We start from the raw sequence: 17,985 nt of genomic DNA, 5'->3' as shown, positions 1-17,985 counted from the left end.
TTTATGAAATTGTTGTAAGATCTACAAATTAAAACTAGAAACACTAAATATACTGTTCAAATTTTTCAGTTGAGTACAAGAATTTACTCAAATTTTATAATTTTACAGAAAAAATGTGTAGTTTATTCCTCTAAGTGTAAGGATTTGTTTCCTTATAACTCTCTTTGTAATTTTAAAGCCCGTAGAATGTTAATACCATTGTGGTTAATTGTTACCATGAATCTATAAAGAGTTACTCATAAAGAATAGAATAGAAGAACATGTATGTTTACTACTAGTACTTTAATTTATTTCCCAAGATAGTGGAGATATATACTCTTAAAAAATCAGAATCTAAAGAATTCCATTAAAAGCATTTTATGTTAGCAAAGTGTCAGTACAAAAAGCCTTAAAAGGATGTCAGTTTATCTGCTTTGTTTGTTTTCTTTAGTTTTGTAAAGACTAAGTGTGTCAGATATTACTGATAGCTGTTTTGTTGAGTTTTGTACAGCATAAATGTGTCAGATATTACTGATAGCTGTTTTGTGATTGCCTCAATGGCTGAATGCGACTACATTGCCTGGAATCCGTGCTGTCATGTTTTAGAGTTGAATTTGAAAGGCACAAAGTATCTGTGAATCAGTTTGGTTTCCTGACAATGCCACCGCAAACTTCTGTAAAATAGTTATTCTGAATGAAAGGGAATATAGTCTCAATACTACATCAGTAAAACAGTTCTCAAGTCAAAAAGTCAAGTATGATATAAAATGAATATGTAAGTAGTTCACTTTCTTGGCAATTATAGTGGAGATTTGTTGTGGATTGCCATGGATTTTAAGGTCACAGACTAAACACTTGAGAACTGAAAGGTCATATCAAAAGGTCATATAAAAATTTCATAACATGATGACACTATTACTTAATACTTTTCACAATTTGTGCAGGATTAGAAGTTTCAAACATTGGTAATTTCCACAGTTGACAGAGTAATGACTCAAGTCGTCATGTAAACACAAACGTAATTTTGTTGTAAAGTAATAATGTAGTGCAAACCTTGTAAAATTATTTATCAAATTCAACTAAAACGTCAAAGTATGATGTGATGACAACCTGAGTGCAAGAATCTAATTAAGTGGTTGAGGACTTTAAATCTGCACTCACCACTACTGGAATATTTTCTGAAACTGTTTTGTTAGATTTAATGATTTACTCACAATATTTTATATCCTGAATGTTATTAAATCACCTATAGGTAAAATGATTTTGAGTAGCTCTCCACATACATGTACTGTCAATGATACAATAAATCCCATCAAATTAATTTTGGGTCCACACACTAAAATCATCAGCCTAACGTGATCATGATTTCAACCTGTTACTATACTTCTTATGAATAAAATCCACTGCTGATTAACAATTTAACATGTACATTATTGGTATTTAACAAATTTCAGTGAAATTGAATATATTTTGTGTAATTGTCTCATTGAAAAACTAATATTCTAGTTATGAGCATCTTTAATTAAAGAGGTGAACTACCAGTACACACACACACATACACACACACACACACACACACACACACACACACACACACACACACACACACACACACACACACACACACACACATATTTACTGTAGGATTCTAGAGGTGAACTACCAGTACACACACACACACACACACACACATACACACACACACACACACACACACACACACACACACACAGGCATTTACTGTAGGATTGTAGAGAAACATAATTAATATAATAACACAAGTATTATGGGGTGATTTTGTACTCAAACTGTATTTATAGTTATGACAGATTTATGTATTAGATACTGATAGTCATGTTTTATTTATGATCTGTGATCACATAAAAGTTTTAAAATTATTAAAGTTATTACTGCAAGTAGTGATATGTAATTGTGGTCTTAACTTAAACAGGGAAGTTTTATTTGCGGCAGTTTAATTCCGAAAGCTGTAAAAGACCCGTATATTTGTGAATTGATAGTGTTCAGTATGTGTCTACATTCTAAACATTTATAGGAGTCAATGACATCACTATTAATACGATACATAGATAAATAATGGAAAGTTAGAAATCAGGAAATAAATGTATCGCTTCAGGCCATTAGACAAAATGAAACAGTTCGCTAAGTCTATTGAAAAGGAGCGACCTGCCCATCATTTCCTCCCAACACTGACTTCTCATGTTCTAAGAAAGCCGCTTATTAACCTGTCCATTTTGTCTGTATATTGTACTGTCAATCACAGATTGCTGCCTTTACTCTGGAAACAAAAGCACAAATAATGCTGAGTGCCAAAGTTGCTGCTTTACAGACATCATTAAGCATGCTAATTTATGATAATGATATGTTGATTTTTATGTAAATTTCCACTTGTGTGTCCCTTGGGGTAATCACACCAGGGACCTAAGTGCTTTAGGGAATGCTGATCAAAATTCATGAGTTCATTCATACAAATGAGCTGTAGAACTGCTCAAGGGTATGAAAAGTGGAGAGTTTAATTTGACAACATGCAGCTTGGATTTGTCAATAAATTGTTGCAATTTCAACGAAGGTCAGAAAGTAAATTAATGGAAATTCCTTCACATAAATGTAATCAGTGAGAGAAAGTCTTTATTATAAAGCAGGTCAAATAATGACAACTTACAGAAACAAAATAACCGATAATTATTTTACAAATTTTATGCACATTCCATCAAACAATAATCAAACTATGCATGATTGTTACAATTTAAGAGCTTTTTAAAATTTACAATTATAGTTTATTCTATCTTTATTATTTTGCATTCCTTATCATTTTAAGAATAATAATAATAATAATAATAATCGTATACATTAAATACAAGAATCAGTGATGCAAACTCAATTATAGAAAACCAATTTTGTTCATCAGTTAATGTAATGTATTAGGTATTCATTCCTTCAAAGTATTTATTGTAAACACATAAATCACTGAGGACAAAAAAAGCTAATAACTGATAATGTAATTATATTTTCCAATTTCCTGTAAAAACCCAAAGAAATTATGTTTGAACTGAAGAATTGAATAATCAGAACTGATGTGTAAATACAAACTTTGACCTGTGATAATTCACGGCAACCACCATAGAGGGATTCCTAGGATGCCGCCATTATCTGTTAACCCTTGACCCTATTGGTTAATGCCAGTCAAGCGTGACGTGGTTTCAATGAAAGCGTGAAAAACTTGCCTTCCTATGATTCATTAATCTGAATGTGAAATGTCCCTGTACAATTGCAAAATTAGCTGTTCAAAAGACACCGGTAGTTGTTAAAATACTTTGGATGGACTAACACATGATGTTGGAGCTAAGCGTAAGTAGTTTTCTATGTGTTTTTTTCCCGGACTATTGTAATTTCAAATTCACAAATTGTCCATGTTAGTGTTGACAGAAAGTTTACTGTGTGTGTTCTGGTATTATTTTGGGATTTGTTGACACTTCGGCAGGTTGAAGGTCAAGTTTTGTTATGTGTCTGACCCTGAAAACTTAGGAGAGGACATGTGAATCAGGTACAGAGTTTGTACATACATGTGGAGTCGTCACAGACCAAGACTTTGACAAATTGAGAATATATATACAGTAAGTACTAAAGTAGTAATATTTCCAAACTTCATTAAAGTCTCAGTTGATGTGACTTTAATTCAGACATGTATGTAAATGTACAACACATTAGTAAGCAATAACACCAGCAGATATAGACCATGGAATCTACCATGTTTTTGGACCCGACAAACATTCCTTATGTCGCTTAATGTTAATGGGACCAGTTGACCATTCACTGATGATAAACAGTTCAGTAAATGTCGATGGGAAAGATCAGATTGGTGCTAAGACAGACACTAAATTCTAGGGATGAAAACCAGTAGTTCGGCTGATATGTTTGTTAAAGTGTGGTAAACATGTGACTTGAATAGACCTTCCACAAGTGTATGAATAAACCCAATTTGGTGTTCATCTGAAGGGCTTTCAACTCTAATGACAACTTCCCATTATTATTCAGACACAGGTGTGTAATTGAAATAAAACTGTTTGAATTGAATTTATGTTGTGTAGAAGACTACTTCTATGTTGAAAATAGAAACAAATATATAAGATATATATTGACAAATGTTTGAAAATGCCTCCAAATCTTTGACTACAACCAGACAAATCATTTCTGTACAACACTGTTATTGCTGAATATGATGCTAAACCTGAATTTTGTGAAATTATGATTAATTTGATAATAAAATTAATATGAATATGTTGATAGTAATTGGTTTAGATACATTGGTTCTAATAGTTATGATTAATTTGATAATATGAATATGTTGATAGTGATTGGTTTAGATACATTGGTTCTAATAGTTATGATTAATTTGATAAAATGAATATGTTGATAGTGATTGGTTTAGATACATTGGTTCTAATAGTTATACCTAATGAAACAACCATTTTTTAGATAACATAAAATTTCATTAATTTTGACTAAAATTTATGAGGATCTCAGGTGTTCATTCTGAAATTTGCATAATTTGCAATGAGTAAGACTGCTCATTTTGGCATAATAAAATAAGCAAGTTCAAAAGAAAAGGCATGAAAATCATGCAATTTTAACCAGTTATGAATGTGTGCATTGTAGATGATTTATTGAAGGTGATTACTTTGTCCCTGGGGGATAGTGTTTCATAATAGTGGCACTACTGTTGTAACACAACTACATGGCTGACATGTTCTGATAATGATACCATTTGTCATGCACTGTCGTTGTACAGTATTTTCATGAAGGTTTCTAAAATTAAGATCATTCCTAAGCCAAAATATTGGTTCCATTCCATAAATAGATGTTATTTCTATGATGTTGGTCTAAAATAAAGGTGAAATGTGATTAAAATTTCAGACCAACAATGATTTTGTTGCAGTAAAATATAGCGGGAAAGTGCAGGTACCAATGAAATATTTTTCAGCACAGGATGAATACATACCCCTTTAGGTTATCTATGAGTACAACATACACACCAAATATTTACTAAAAAAATTAACAAAATGCTAAACATTAAAAATATGTTGTAATGCAGATAAAACAAAAGAATGTTTATAGATAATAATAAAATAATAGGTAATATAAATACATTTTATTCAAAGGAATTTTTTTCCCAATGAAGTTGTTTTTCAGTCTAATCTAGGCCATCGCAGTAAAACCATCAAAAGGCAAAGAAAAAAAGTGAGAAACTGAAAATTTATTTTGCTTTGTGAACTTTGTATACTTTCCTAAAATAATGTGGAATGTGAGTCCGATAAACAGAGTCTAGACAAAAAAAAAAGATTTCCATTTAGAAATTGTAATCTTAAGTACATATTTTTCACAGAGATGGATAGCTGTGTTGGCCACACTAATGTAATTTCTTGTTTAACATCTATTTTAATCGTAACTCTAAAAGCTGTCAAATATGTTCCTTGTTATACCATAATGTACAATTACAAAGTTATAAATGGCATTCTGTATATGTTATCTTTTGCCAGGTCCTAGTTTTCAATGGACAAACTATAAAATTACTAAATAAGGTAGATAGAATTAAAAGATATTGTTGTTCTTTGTAAATTATACAGTATCTGTGTCTGTGTAAAAAAAAACCCCAAAGTCTGTCAATAGCACTTCTGAGATAAATAATCAGTACACAATGAATTCAGTAAATGTGGCCAAAAATTTGAACAGATTAATCATTTTAGCTTTCCCAATATCATACAAACAGGTGGCTGAGTGAAAGCTTCAATGCAGGGTCAGTTGATGGATTGATGTCACCACCCAAGAAATCACTGCCATCATGCCATACTAAACTTACATCATATTATATCTGGTGGCAGCACATTCATCAAAGTTCTAACTCATCAAAACACACATGTATGTCTAAGGCAGACAACCCTGACTTGACCCTTGTTTTGTTGATTTCCATCGGAGATGTCATAAATTTATAATCCGAATGAATGAATAAAGGTCAGAATGGAGATATAATTGTAATCTGTGTCAAAGTTCAAAGTTCAGAAGTAATTCGAGGCTAACTTTGTGAAAAAGCCCACTGAGTTGCAAAACTAGACTCAGCCAAATTTTGTGCTCTTTTAGTGCTGAAAGTTCAGAAGTGTGATATCCATAATTTCCTGTTGTCTACAGAAATAAGATTCCTTGTAAATAGGTTTGAATTCAAGGCTTAAAAGTTGAGCATGGAAGGAAGTAATAGTTCTGAATAACATGTTAATTCTAATCCTAAGCTTGAATTAATCTACTTCAAAGCTTGGTCCAACTTTGTAAAGGATCTGTAGTTGGTTTTCTCTTCACAAAATGTTGCCATTAAAAATCTTTTCAAACTAAAAAAAATTCTCTCCTATTTCTGTAAATGAAGATTTTATTGATCGCAGAAAATATATTGTGTAGAGAATACAATTACAGAGCTGTGAACTTGTAATCAGTGAGATCTACAAAGTGGTGTCTGCTACAAAACCAGGGACTTGAGGTACAAGGATGAGTCATTGTAAATTATGTTGCCATGACAACTATAAAACTGCGTTATTCCGTGAGTGAAATTGAAATTGGGTGTAAATCTGAAGTAAAGTGTGAATTTGAAATGAGGAGAATGAGTCACGTATGACCTTGTACATGTATATCGATAATACAAAGATGCTAACAGACAGACAAGGCGTGAGACGAAGGCGTGAAAAATGTAGTTGCAAAGATTGTTATCAAGGGAAAATTAACTAACGCCCTATGAAGTTATAGACTAGTTTACAAGTCAGGTACATGGTAACCATGGTAACAATATTAACCAAACTTAGTATAGTATCCAGATTTCCTGTTTGCTAATTGTTTACAGTAATAAATTTTAGGGATAGACCTATAAATTTCACTACAAAAATTGAAGATTGTGATTGACATGTAGGGAGAAACAAATCAGCAGTCAAAGAGAGGGGAGAAAGTATATGAGGGGTGGGGAAGAGTATATAGACAGAAATACAGATAGACAGACAGACAGACAGACAGACAGACAGACAGACAGACAGACAGACAGACAGACAGAGGAGAAAGAGGGGAGAGGAAAGTGGAACAGAATGTGGAATTGCTGTGGAGGTGCTTATTTAAACATACATGTATACACAATATAACTTCAAGTAAGTCATTATATCACATACACTATAGTGACTACAATATTGTCAAAAGTTAGAGTTAGCCTTATTCTGTTCTTTTACAAGTATACAGAAATTCATGTCCTATGGAAATATTGAATTCAGTATCAATAATTACCCATGTATATATCATACTAGTAATTATACTATAACAAGTATTTACTGAATGTAATAGGTCAATCATCAGCAAGTTTGGTACACAACAAACAAAAATGTTTTCTGATTATTCTTGTACAAATTTGAAGCAACCTTTACTTAAATCCGTTATTGCAAAAAAGAGAGAAGAAATTGTACAAGATTGGTTAGCTTTACAATGTTGCATTTGAAGGAAAGGCGGAAATCAGAAAGCGTGGTGGGCTTATTACACTTAATTTGCTATGCTTAAATAACTCTGAACAATATTTATACTATGGGTCTTCATGGAGAATTTCAAACACGAAACAGACAAGGAATTCTTTGCTGGGGACAGGAAATTGTTTAAAAAGTACCTGAAACATAAAAGTGTTGTTATCTGCTTAATGGTGAACAGAAGGTACTGGTATGTCTATAACAAATGACGACTAAATACTGCACAACTTTTCGAAGTCCGCAATTTGTGAAAGTGTTGGAGGGAACGAGAAATGTTTATAGAAAAGTCATCTGCTTGTATAATGTTGAAATAATTGAAATATAAAATGAAATAGAGAAGACAATACGTGTTTAGAAGTTGAAAAAGTGCGCAGTGTCCATTAAATGTACTATGGAGGTTAGAGGTTGCGATTTTTGACCTCACTAAATTCATAGTTACAGGAAAGAATGTATTTTAGGGTGTATGTACTTCAAGTAGTTCATTCAAACGTCTTGTAAGCTTAATGCATTAAAAGAGAAATTAAATTTCATCAGTCTGCATTGACGTGTAGACTACCAGATCCAATCATTTGATGAGGTATGACTCAAATCATACAAATATCATTCTGACCATAAAAATAGAATTTCTAATTTTGAATATTACTACATATGCAATATTAGCATATGGATTGAAAATAACTAAAAAATTTCCGTTGACTTACTGTCTAATTTGTGTTGTTTTGTTTGTGTTCAGTTTGGTTATATTTTGTAATGGCGTCATGTGGCTGTAATTTGTAGAGATTAATCTAGACTGTCTACGTTACCATGGTGATTGTAATGAAATCTGGTATGATTTAGATATATAAGTTGTGTGATATGGTCAGTGTATGTACTGACCTAAAATGTCAGCCAATGTTGATTCAGTAATCTGAATCCTACAGACATCCAAAACTATTCAACTGTTTTTAGTATGTACTGCATGAACGAAAACGGAAAATGGTGGATAGAAAAGTCACTATCAAAATAGATATTTGATCTCCAGAGTAAAACTGTCTACACTTTGATATATTTATACAGTTGAATAATCAATTGTTTGTCCATTATTTTGGTGTTTAATGATATGAAATGAGCTGCATATCCGGTTTACTGAAATTTTGTATCATAATCATGTTGAGCCTAAGGGGTCATATTAATTGCAATTAATTAGTGTTCTGAGGGGTCTGATCACCCGAAACTGAGACCAGTAAATTGCCAGAAGTCTGTGCCCAACAGATAGGTATCCCAAGGTCAGTAGAATTTGTATCATGGCTTTTTAGAATTCTGATATCAAGTTTTTTTTATTGTGAAAAGAAAATGAGGCTTGTTGGTATATTTTTGTGGAAAAACAGGGCGGAGAAAGTTTATTTACAATGGCTACTGTTCAGTGATGTATTGATATACCTACCTAGTACCATTTAGACATTAGCTGAATTGAGTCACTGTGGTATTTCTGTGTGTTCACTTGGGTGACATACACACCCTTTGATGTGAAACACATATTGAACCACCATCATTTCTATATTGACCGTGCATAGAGTCATAAAATATGAACTTGCCAGGTTTTACCATTGTTGGTACAAGCCCTATCAGAAATTAGCCATGGCCTTGGCATATAGCACCGATAAACATCAAAATGTGAATTCAATTTATCCTGTAATGGCCAATGATTGTGATGACTTCCAGCTGAAGAACTACGAAGGGTCAGAACTGAGTAAAGAAAAGGGAGAAAACATCTCTTTGATTTACTTCCAGTGTCATGTTTTAAGAATGAACAAAGAGGCCCTAAGTTTTATAAGAGTCTGTCGACGGCTCAAGTTCCCACCATTGAAAGAAGTGCACTAGCATATCAGCTTTAGGCTGTTACAGCTGGGATACAAGTTTATTTTACCAACAGTTTGGATTCCTACTGCTGTGTGTGTACAGTATTAGAAGCAAATAAAGTTGTTTCCACTTGTATATGTAGGGATTAACACTTAATTAAGCTTTTCTTTTAGGAGGATTAGAAGAGAAAGCTCAAAACAATGAAAGAGTGTCAAAATAAACAATATTTGGATTTCTAGTGTCACACTTGTTGAGTGTGAATAGATTTAGTTTATCAATTAATTCACCATGAAAAGGGCTTAATTAATGACATTGAAATTGCCAAATAAATATTCAAACTTGAAGTGTTTCTAAACTTTTAGTTTTCCTGTGTTTTAGTGCTTTGTGTTGTTTCGTTAATCACATGAAACTAATTCTCTTCAATTTAGAGTACCACTTTCTATGTCTCTTGTTAGTATGACTTGGATGTTTATATAAGCAATCATTTCCAATAAATACGCTATAAAAACCAGACTTGTGAGTCTGTTTGACCATCGACAGTGGAGAAGAAACCATTGACCAGTCTACAAGTACAACACCCACATGTCAAAACCTTTGGGGTATTCTTCTTCTTTTTTCACTATTAAAGTAAAGAAAAAAACAACCTGTTCACACATTTGTGGTGATTAACAAAGCAATGGATAGCACTCCAGGGAAGTGTTTGTGTATATATATATTCATGTATCACCTTTGGCCAGGAAAACCTTTTGACTTTATCTTAGTGTGTTTACTACTAGTATGAAGACAAGTTGTGTAGTGGACATAGTAATGTTCTTAGTGTGTTTACTACAAGACAAGTTGTGGTGTGTAGTACTGTTAGAAGGGGACAACACTTGAATAGTAAAGTGTTGAAAAGGTACATGAAAGGTATATGGTAAGCAAACGAAAAGAATGAAAAAACACAGAAAAATTTCAGAAAAATATACAGCCATTTGCATTTGACATTTATAATTATACATGTATATATGTAAATATAGTCAGGAAAATGAACAACTGAATACAATGTTTACAGTTGTAATTTTGATGCCAACTAATTTTCACAAACCAAAGAATATTTTTCTCCTGACTATGAAAAATATTGGCGTACGATGGGGCAAATATGCGGAACCAGGAAAAAGTAGAGGGGAAACTCCATAAATAGTTGTATGATATCAGATTTTATTGCTAAAATTGGCGGGAAGATACATCCCGTTTGTCGATACACTGGTACACTTTCTGTACACGCAAGTATTTGACTTTTTGAACTGTAATTACATTCATATGTATTTTAGGAATAGTGTTTGTAACTCACTTTCTAAAATTGACTGTCATGATCTAAATATACCTGAACATTACTATACTATGCCTGGTATGTGCAATTTTAAGTGGCATATACATCTGTTGACTTCAAAATATTTATCAAAAATTTTTGCAATTATCATTTGTAAATGATAGCAGAATTACTAGTTATGGCCTATAAATCATGGATATTTAATCAGTTTTGGAGATCTCATTCTCAGTAAAATGTAGATAATGATGGATATAGGTAATGAGAAGAAAGGTTGGCCAGATCAGTTATGTGTGTGTGTGTGTGTCTCTCTCTCTCTCTCTCTCTCTCTCTCTCTCTCTCTCTCTCTCTCTCTCTCTCTCTCTCTCTCTCTCTCTCTCTCTCTCTCTCTCTCTCTCTCTCTCTCTCTCTCTCTCTCTCTCTCTCTCTCTCTCTCTCTCTCTCTCTCTCTCTCTCTCTCTCTCTCTCTCTCTCTCTCTCTCTCTCTCTCTCTCTCTCTCTCTCTCTCTCTCTCTCTCTTAATGATAACAAAGCCTATATTTAAACCTTTCAAACCCATGTCTGGCAATTTTGTTCAGTTTGTTATATTGTCTGTTCAATTACCTAATAAGTCATGTGATGTTTTTATTACAGGGCAAATGCTGCATCATTTGAGAATTTAAGTGACGAACCGTCAGACGATCTCGACGCCGAGATGGATAGCGACCAAGAACAAGATTTGGATAAAATGTTAGGAACATGGCTGGGGGAGCTAGAAAATATGACCAAGGTAAGTTGAATGTGACGAATTGAGTGTAATCATTATGGGCTGATTCAGGGTATATTATAGCTAGTAACATTTAATGTTAGAAAGAAAACCTTGCTTATCTCACACCCACAATTTATTGCCTGCAGCAAGTACTTTGCTGGTAAATGTCAGTTGTAGTCTCTCTCAGACTTTACCAGGTTATGTCGGGTAACAGTGACTAAAAGTTGACATTTTTTTGTGTGAATTAATAAACAAGACACTTATTGGATATTCAGATTTTCATGAATTGTTCCATGATTTCTTATTACTTAATAAAACATTGACATGACAAAGCTTCAAAATGACAAGTTTGGTTTTAAGAAATCTAGATTTTGTACTCATTGATTAATATATTTATCATTTCATAGATAACGTTTCACGGATACAGTATCAGAAAAGGCCACGTTTTTATATCATGACATATACTGGGCATTTCTTTCAAAGTAAAATAAGTTTTTGTCACTTTTTTGGCACTAAACTCAAAATGCATTTTCAACTCCCTAGTTGAAAAGATAAAATTCTAAAAAAGTAGCTTTTGTTGTAAAGCAAATATAATCAGAATCATTTATGGTGTTTAAAAACTAAAACTAAGTGTATGTCTTTATCAAAAGACAATAAAAAATAACATTAATTATCTAAAATCATTTGGTAAGAATAAAGATAAAATGGTTATGAAGTTGATGAAAATCTGACGTTTGTCAGAATCCAGTTAGATATTTTATTTCCACATACATGACTTGATTCTATGTCTATCATCTAGCTATACACAGATGGAAAGTGGATTAAAATCTTATAAAACCAAACAGCTTATAATTTCACTTTAAAGGTCAAAGCACGCTGACTACTGATGATGCGAAAAGAATCATGTAGGATACCCTGGTTGCCATGGGAGACAAGTGGTAGACTTCAGTGTATCCTCTATCTATTCAGATATACACTGTATAATACCTGCTGATAGAGATTCAAAAATAAAACTGTCAATCAATGATCATGTATCATTCTTAAAATACACCACAATCCCAAAATTGATATTTTGATAAAAGTTTGTACAATTTTAGTTTTTTGTTTGCTTGAATATGGGATAAATATTTTGAAAGTGAATCATTGCATTTCTACTGACAACTGAACGTCGGCGTCGTTTGGATTTTTACAAGAAATCAAAGGTTTCTCAAATGACACCATATGACATCCCCAGTAGTAATACAGCAATGTTTAGTTGTATGCCAAAAGTCAAGGGACTACTACCTCATACATTTGTACATATATCGGTTACTGGTGTAACCAATTCACATTCCAGCATCACCTGGAAGGTGACAAACACATGGTTGTCTTGGCAACAGTTATCCTTACCTGTAAGTTTGGTCAAAATGTCAGTTGTATGAATTCATAGAGATAGCTGTCCTTAATTATCATCCGTCTCTGTAGAATATATTAGATCTTTGCCAAAAACAAACTCTGTGATAGCTCTATGACCTTTGACATTAGGTTGTAAGCAGAGAGTAGTGAATATGTTGACTTGATGTGATAGTATTGATGGATAAAATACAACTATGCAAACATTTAGATAATAGATGGTAACAAAACATGTTTATGAACTGATTTAGTGGATAGCTCATCACCCCTTTTGAACAAAGACTTTTGATCATATCAGTAAAGTCTAATATTTACATCAATTTTTAAAGATGAACAGACAATCAGTCAGACAGACAGACAGACAGACAGACAGACAGACAGACAGACACAGTCAGACAGACAGACAGACAGACAGACAGACAGACAGACAGACAGAGTTAATCAGACAGACAGACAGACAGTTAGACAGACAAACAGACAGACAGACAGTCAGTCAGACAGACAGACAGTTAGCCAGACAGAGTCAGACAGATAGACAGACAGTTAGTCAGTCAGTCAGTGACAGGGTCAGACAGACAGAGTCAGACAGTTAGACAGTCAGTCAGTCAGTCGGTCAGACAAACAGACAGTCAGACAGACAGACAGGCAGACAGGCAGACACAGTCAGACAGACAGAGTTAGTCAGACAGACAGACAGACAGTTAGTCAGACAGACAGACAGACAGACAGACAGTCAGACAGACAGACAGTTAGTCAGACAGTCAGACAGATAGACAGACAGACAAACAGTCAGACAGACAGTCAGACAGACAGACAGACAGACAGACAGACAGACAGTCAGACAGACAGACAGTTAGTCAGTCAGTCAGACAGACAGACAGACATTTGCATACTGACAATTAGATTCAAATTAACATGATACTATTATTTTATTGTCCAGTACTTACATCATTATAGAAACTCTTCAACATATTTATGATAATTATAGTCTTCTTGTGAATACTTTTGACATTTATAAAACTGACAGTAAAAAAGACATGATGCTGTATTAAAGGACTTAACAATTATTGCAGATCTCTGAGAACAGAAAAATTCAAATGATGAAAGTAAAATGCTAGAGATGTGATGGATGGACAAGCAGATGATAATGTAGACAGACCATGGGAAGTGACAACTAAGTCACTGAATGAAACCGATAAAAAGCATAAAGGGAACGATTGTCAAGAATAGAATTGATGAATACGTTATTTAGAGCAGAAATGTGTCTTTGTGAGGAAAACTAGAGTTGACACTTGTCAAGATAGATGAGCTGTAGAAATACAGGTGTATTCCCTTTACTGTTGTCTAACAAGAATGATTGGAAGGCCACACAAAACAAACTCTGTGTTTCTCTAAAGACGTAAACCAATCTTTGAATTTGAATGCTCTTTCTCCCAAGGGGTATTATTTGTAAACAAGTTATTACTAGTTGGGAGAAAAAGAATTAACTGTAACACATTTTGTTATTAATAATTTTATGATAACAAGGCATGTTATTAAAATTTTTTGAAATTTGACAGTTCCTACAAATAATTTTACATAAATTTACATAGTAACTTGATTCATGAAAACTTTGTGTTGAAGTTTTCCACACAAGTCACACTATAAAATGAATTTGATGACATACAACAAAAATTTATATATTTATGGCCAATGTAAAGTGACAACAAGTCTTTGGAGATAATTGTGTTGTACATGTGAGTACTATTTGTCACCTTCAACTATATGTTGTGAAAATACCTTGTAACTTATAAGATAGATTCTGTTGAATGTGGCAGTCTTACAGAATATGACAATTATATTTTTTCAGGAGTTTTAATATTTCTAAGAGTTGATGTTAGTTGTATCATACCTAAGCTATTGACTACATTTTGTCAATAAAACTTAAAAAGCCTGATCAATAATATATCCCTCTCCCCTTCCCCTTCCCAGGTTTGATATTTTCGTACAGCCAGCCCTGCTCCTTCCTATCATATCAGTCACTATTCAAGAAGAGATGGCCAATGAGGGTAGAATAACTATCACAATGAGTTATTGTTTTATAATCTACCCCCTCCCTTCCTTTGACCACTCAATTTCTTGTCTGATCTAGAGATATCTTAATTATGAATAAATTTGCACACATTTACATGTTTAATTATCTTTCTCACTACAGCAACTTGGTGGGAATGGCCCTGAGATAGCAGCACCAATACCAGCCACGCCACCTCCTCCAACACCAACACTTGATAACCTAGATAATTTTAGATTTTCTATGGCTAATTTAGAAGGTAGGTTAACTTATTGTATTTAACAGCTGTAAGTACACAGCTGTTGACATCAGAGTGTGATATCTATAGATGTAGAGATCTCATGTCATTGAGGTAGGAATTACATGTCGGATGGTGGTAGTATCATATTGTTCACTTTGCAGAATATATCGCAGGGTTGACCATATTTGATTCAAACGTACCACCGTACACGTTGTGTTACTGCCTCTGACATATCTCTGACATCATCACAGATTTTCATTGATTTCTGTAAAGTTTGATGTTCAAGCTTTTGTTGTGGTGATTTTTTTGATGCTTTGTAAAGCATGTGGGCTGAAACTTTGTTACTGGTGATGTGATTTCTGTTCTTATCTTATCTTCTGAGTTTTCTCAAGACATGATGCATGTTTGTTGTGTGTTGTTTTGTGATTTGTGACATGAAGTGAAATTTAGACTTTGATTATACAAAATAGACACAATTATATGGGGAAAGAAACCATACTTGTGTGAAAGTCACAGGCAATACTTGATGCAATGGGATGGGCCAGTGTTCAAATATTTGAGAAATTTCACTTTCGTTTCATGCTGGGGTTTATTGTCCGATAAAATAGTTAACTCTTGTTAATTGAGATATGTGTGGGAGAGAATGCAATGAAAGTGTACAGTGAAAGGAATAAGTGGACATGAAAATTTGGTAAAATAGAAATAAAGATAAAAGGTAGATATAGTTGCATGCAAAGAAGTGTCCTATCAGGTAAGATGGGTAGTCTATCAAAGTACACAGTATTACACTGTAAGGTGTACTTGACTGCAAGAGATTTATTAACATGACCATTTTGAATACATACATAGTAAGTTATGAACAATCCACGACAGAATTTTTCAGTCTAAAAGTATACATGAATTTTCATATTTTCACAATTTTTTTGTTTTTCTGGAAAGACAATTCTCGTAATTAGATAAATGAATACATTGTATTGAAATTTCAGTTAGTTTTAAACTTGTTCCATTCAAATTTATTGTGTTTCCTTGGAGAAGACATTTTGCATAATAACATAAATCAAGATATTGTGTTGTAACTCAGTAAGCTGTTAACTTTTTACATGCTACTAACCTTGGATTATCAATCACCATTCTATTAAATCAATTCTTTAATTATAATTTTGTTGTAATTTGATAAAAGATAATTATTTCTGACCTGTAAATATGATAAAAAATTTCATCCTCAGCGCATTCAATCCCCCCCCCCCCCTCCCTCATCCTATGAGTATTCAGATTATGTAATCAATGTTTTTTGGTGATCATTTATTTAAATGAGGTGTTCAACCCTGGCATGCCACAATTCATACCCAGCTGTTTGTGGATCTATCCCTGCCCAGTGTCAATTAATTGATTAATTAGCAATGAACTGTTAATTAGTGTATTGGTATTATCATTAGTACAGTAAATGGCATCCTGTTGTGTTTGTGTGTATGTGTTAATGTGTAAAGTGTGTCTTTTTCAGTTTGAAATTGTAATGGCTCAGTTTTAAGTTATGGTGGACATTTTTTGTAATGGAGATTTTAAAACCCTTATAACCATGTTAAAGGGGCATAGTCCAGAATTTGTCTCAGTATTTTCCAGAATTTTTCTCAATATTTTCCAAGACTTTTTCTCAGTATTTTTCTCATACATTTTGAAGTCACTTGAAAAGAAATGTTTGTTTTTACCAAACTGGTTTTCACTTCTGATTTTTACCGACAAAACTATTAAAGGTACATGTGTAAAGATTTAATGACATAATTCTTTAATTCTTAAAAAATTATGTCATCTGATTATTTATGTATTTATTATGACAAACGAAAATGTATTATTAAGGTAGAATTTTGGAAAAGTACCAAGTTCTGGAGATTGTTCCTTTAAGCCTCCATTTGTTCCATCACTTAAGGAGTCTTACTTGTCATACTAAAATCCACTTTTGGTATTATCTCAATGCATGTGGTCTTCTAGCTGTTATCACAAGGTCGTTGATAATTCATCCACAGCCAGCTCACAGGTCAAAGGTCAAAGCTCTGCATAACTAATACATGGAATGATGTTTTAAATATTGCTTGCATGGCTGCTATTTTTCCAATCTTATCAAAGCATTGCAAACGATTTCCTCGTAAATAACAAGAATCTTTGCTTTCTTTGATCATCAACTTATCTTCCTTCTTTCTTCTTCACGTCTCTCCACGTTTTTTTTTGTCTTCCTCTGATAGCCCGGATGCAGCAGATGAAACCACAAGGTAACCTCATCAGAGTCTTGAAAGTCCCAATATATCTAACTTTTACTTTAATGATATACAAACAACTTTGCCATGTCGTTGAATGTAATTCTTATTTCTGTTTTTTGGGAATGGTGAAAGTCTTCAGTTTATTAAGTTGTCCAGACATTTTACTAGGCCCTGGTAATACTGGTATACCCTGAAAAGTATGGTTGATTTTACAAAGTTCAAACTTTGTAAACTTCCAGATTTTTCCTTTGTATAAAACTGTGGGTCTCAAAACCATTTGAAAGTATGTACTGCATGCAGCACACTGTACATGTATCAATGCATGTAGAATTGTGTACATTTATTACGTTGAATTTGAAAATTAACATCCATTTAGTAATTTATGGTGTAAAAAAGTGCCACAGTTATGAACTCAACAATTACATGTAATGCTGTGATGAATGTGAGTTAAAAGGTCAAAGCAGCCACCTTCTTTTGGTTATTTACTGTCCCTCCCCAAAACTGAATCACCATATTTTCAATGCACACACTCCGTTAATTCTGTAGTTGTCTTTATAGAAAAGTCAATAACATGGTAATTTGTTCAACACATCAAAGAGGTTTGAAAGTTATTTCTATTGGG

General features: G+C 33.2%; 1 protein-coding gene across 8 annotated transcripts in view; it reads left to right on the top strand.

The window, feature by feature from the left end:
• LOC144433984 (ras-associated and pleckstrin homology domains-containing protein 1-like) overlaps window positions 1–17,985 on the top strand; it is a 63,852-nt gene that overhangs the window by 20,878 nt on the left and 24,989 nt on the right. For 6 of the 8 annotated variants that reach the window (XM_078122420.1, XM_078122419.1, XM_078122414.1 and 3 more), the window contains exons 2-4: window positions 11,314–11,449; window positions 15,015–15,129; window positions 17,349–17,375. In XM_078122420.1, coding sequence (XP_077978546.1) covers window positions 11,314–11,449; window positions 15,015–15,129; window positions 17,349–17,375 — 278 coding nt within the window. Of the gene's footprint in view, window positions 1–3,122; window positions 3,346–11,313; window positions 11,450–15,014; window positions 15,130–17,348; window positions 17,376–17,985 lie in introns of those variants that run through there. The other 2 variants (XM_078122417.1, XM_078122415.1) reach the window with 2 other exon arrangements.

The sequence above is a fragment of the Glandiceps talaboti genome, chromosome 4 (assembly GCF_964340395.1).
Source record: "Glandiceps talaboti chromosome 4, keGlaTala1.1, whole genome shotgun sequence".
Classification (NCBI taxonomy): Eukaryota; Metazoa; Hemichordata; class Enteropneusta; family Spengelidae; genus Glandiceps; species Glandiceps talaboti.
Note: the sequence above shows the minus strand (reverse complement) of the source record. Positions and strands in the feature narration are given on the sequence as shown.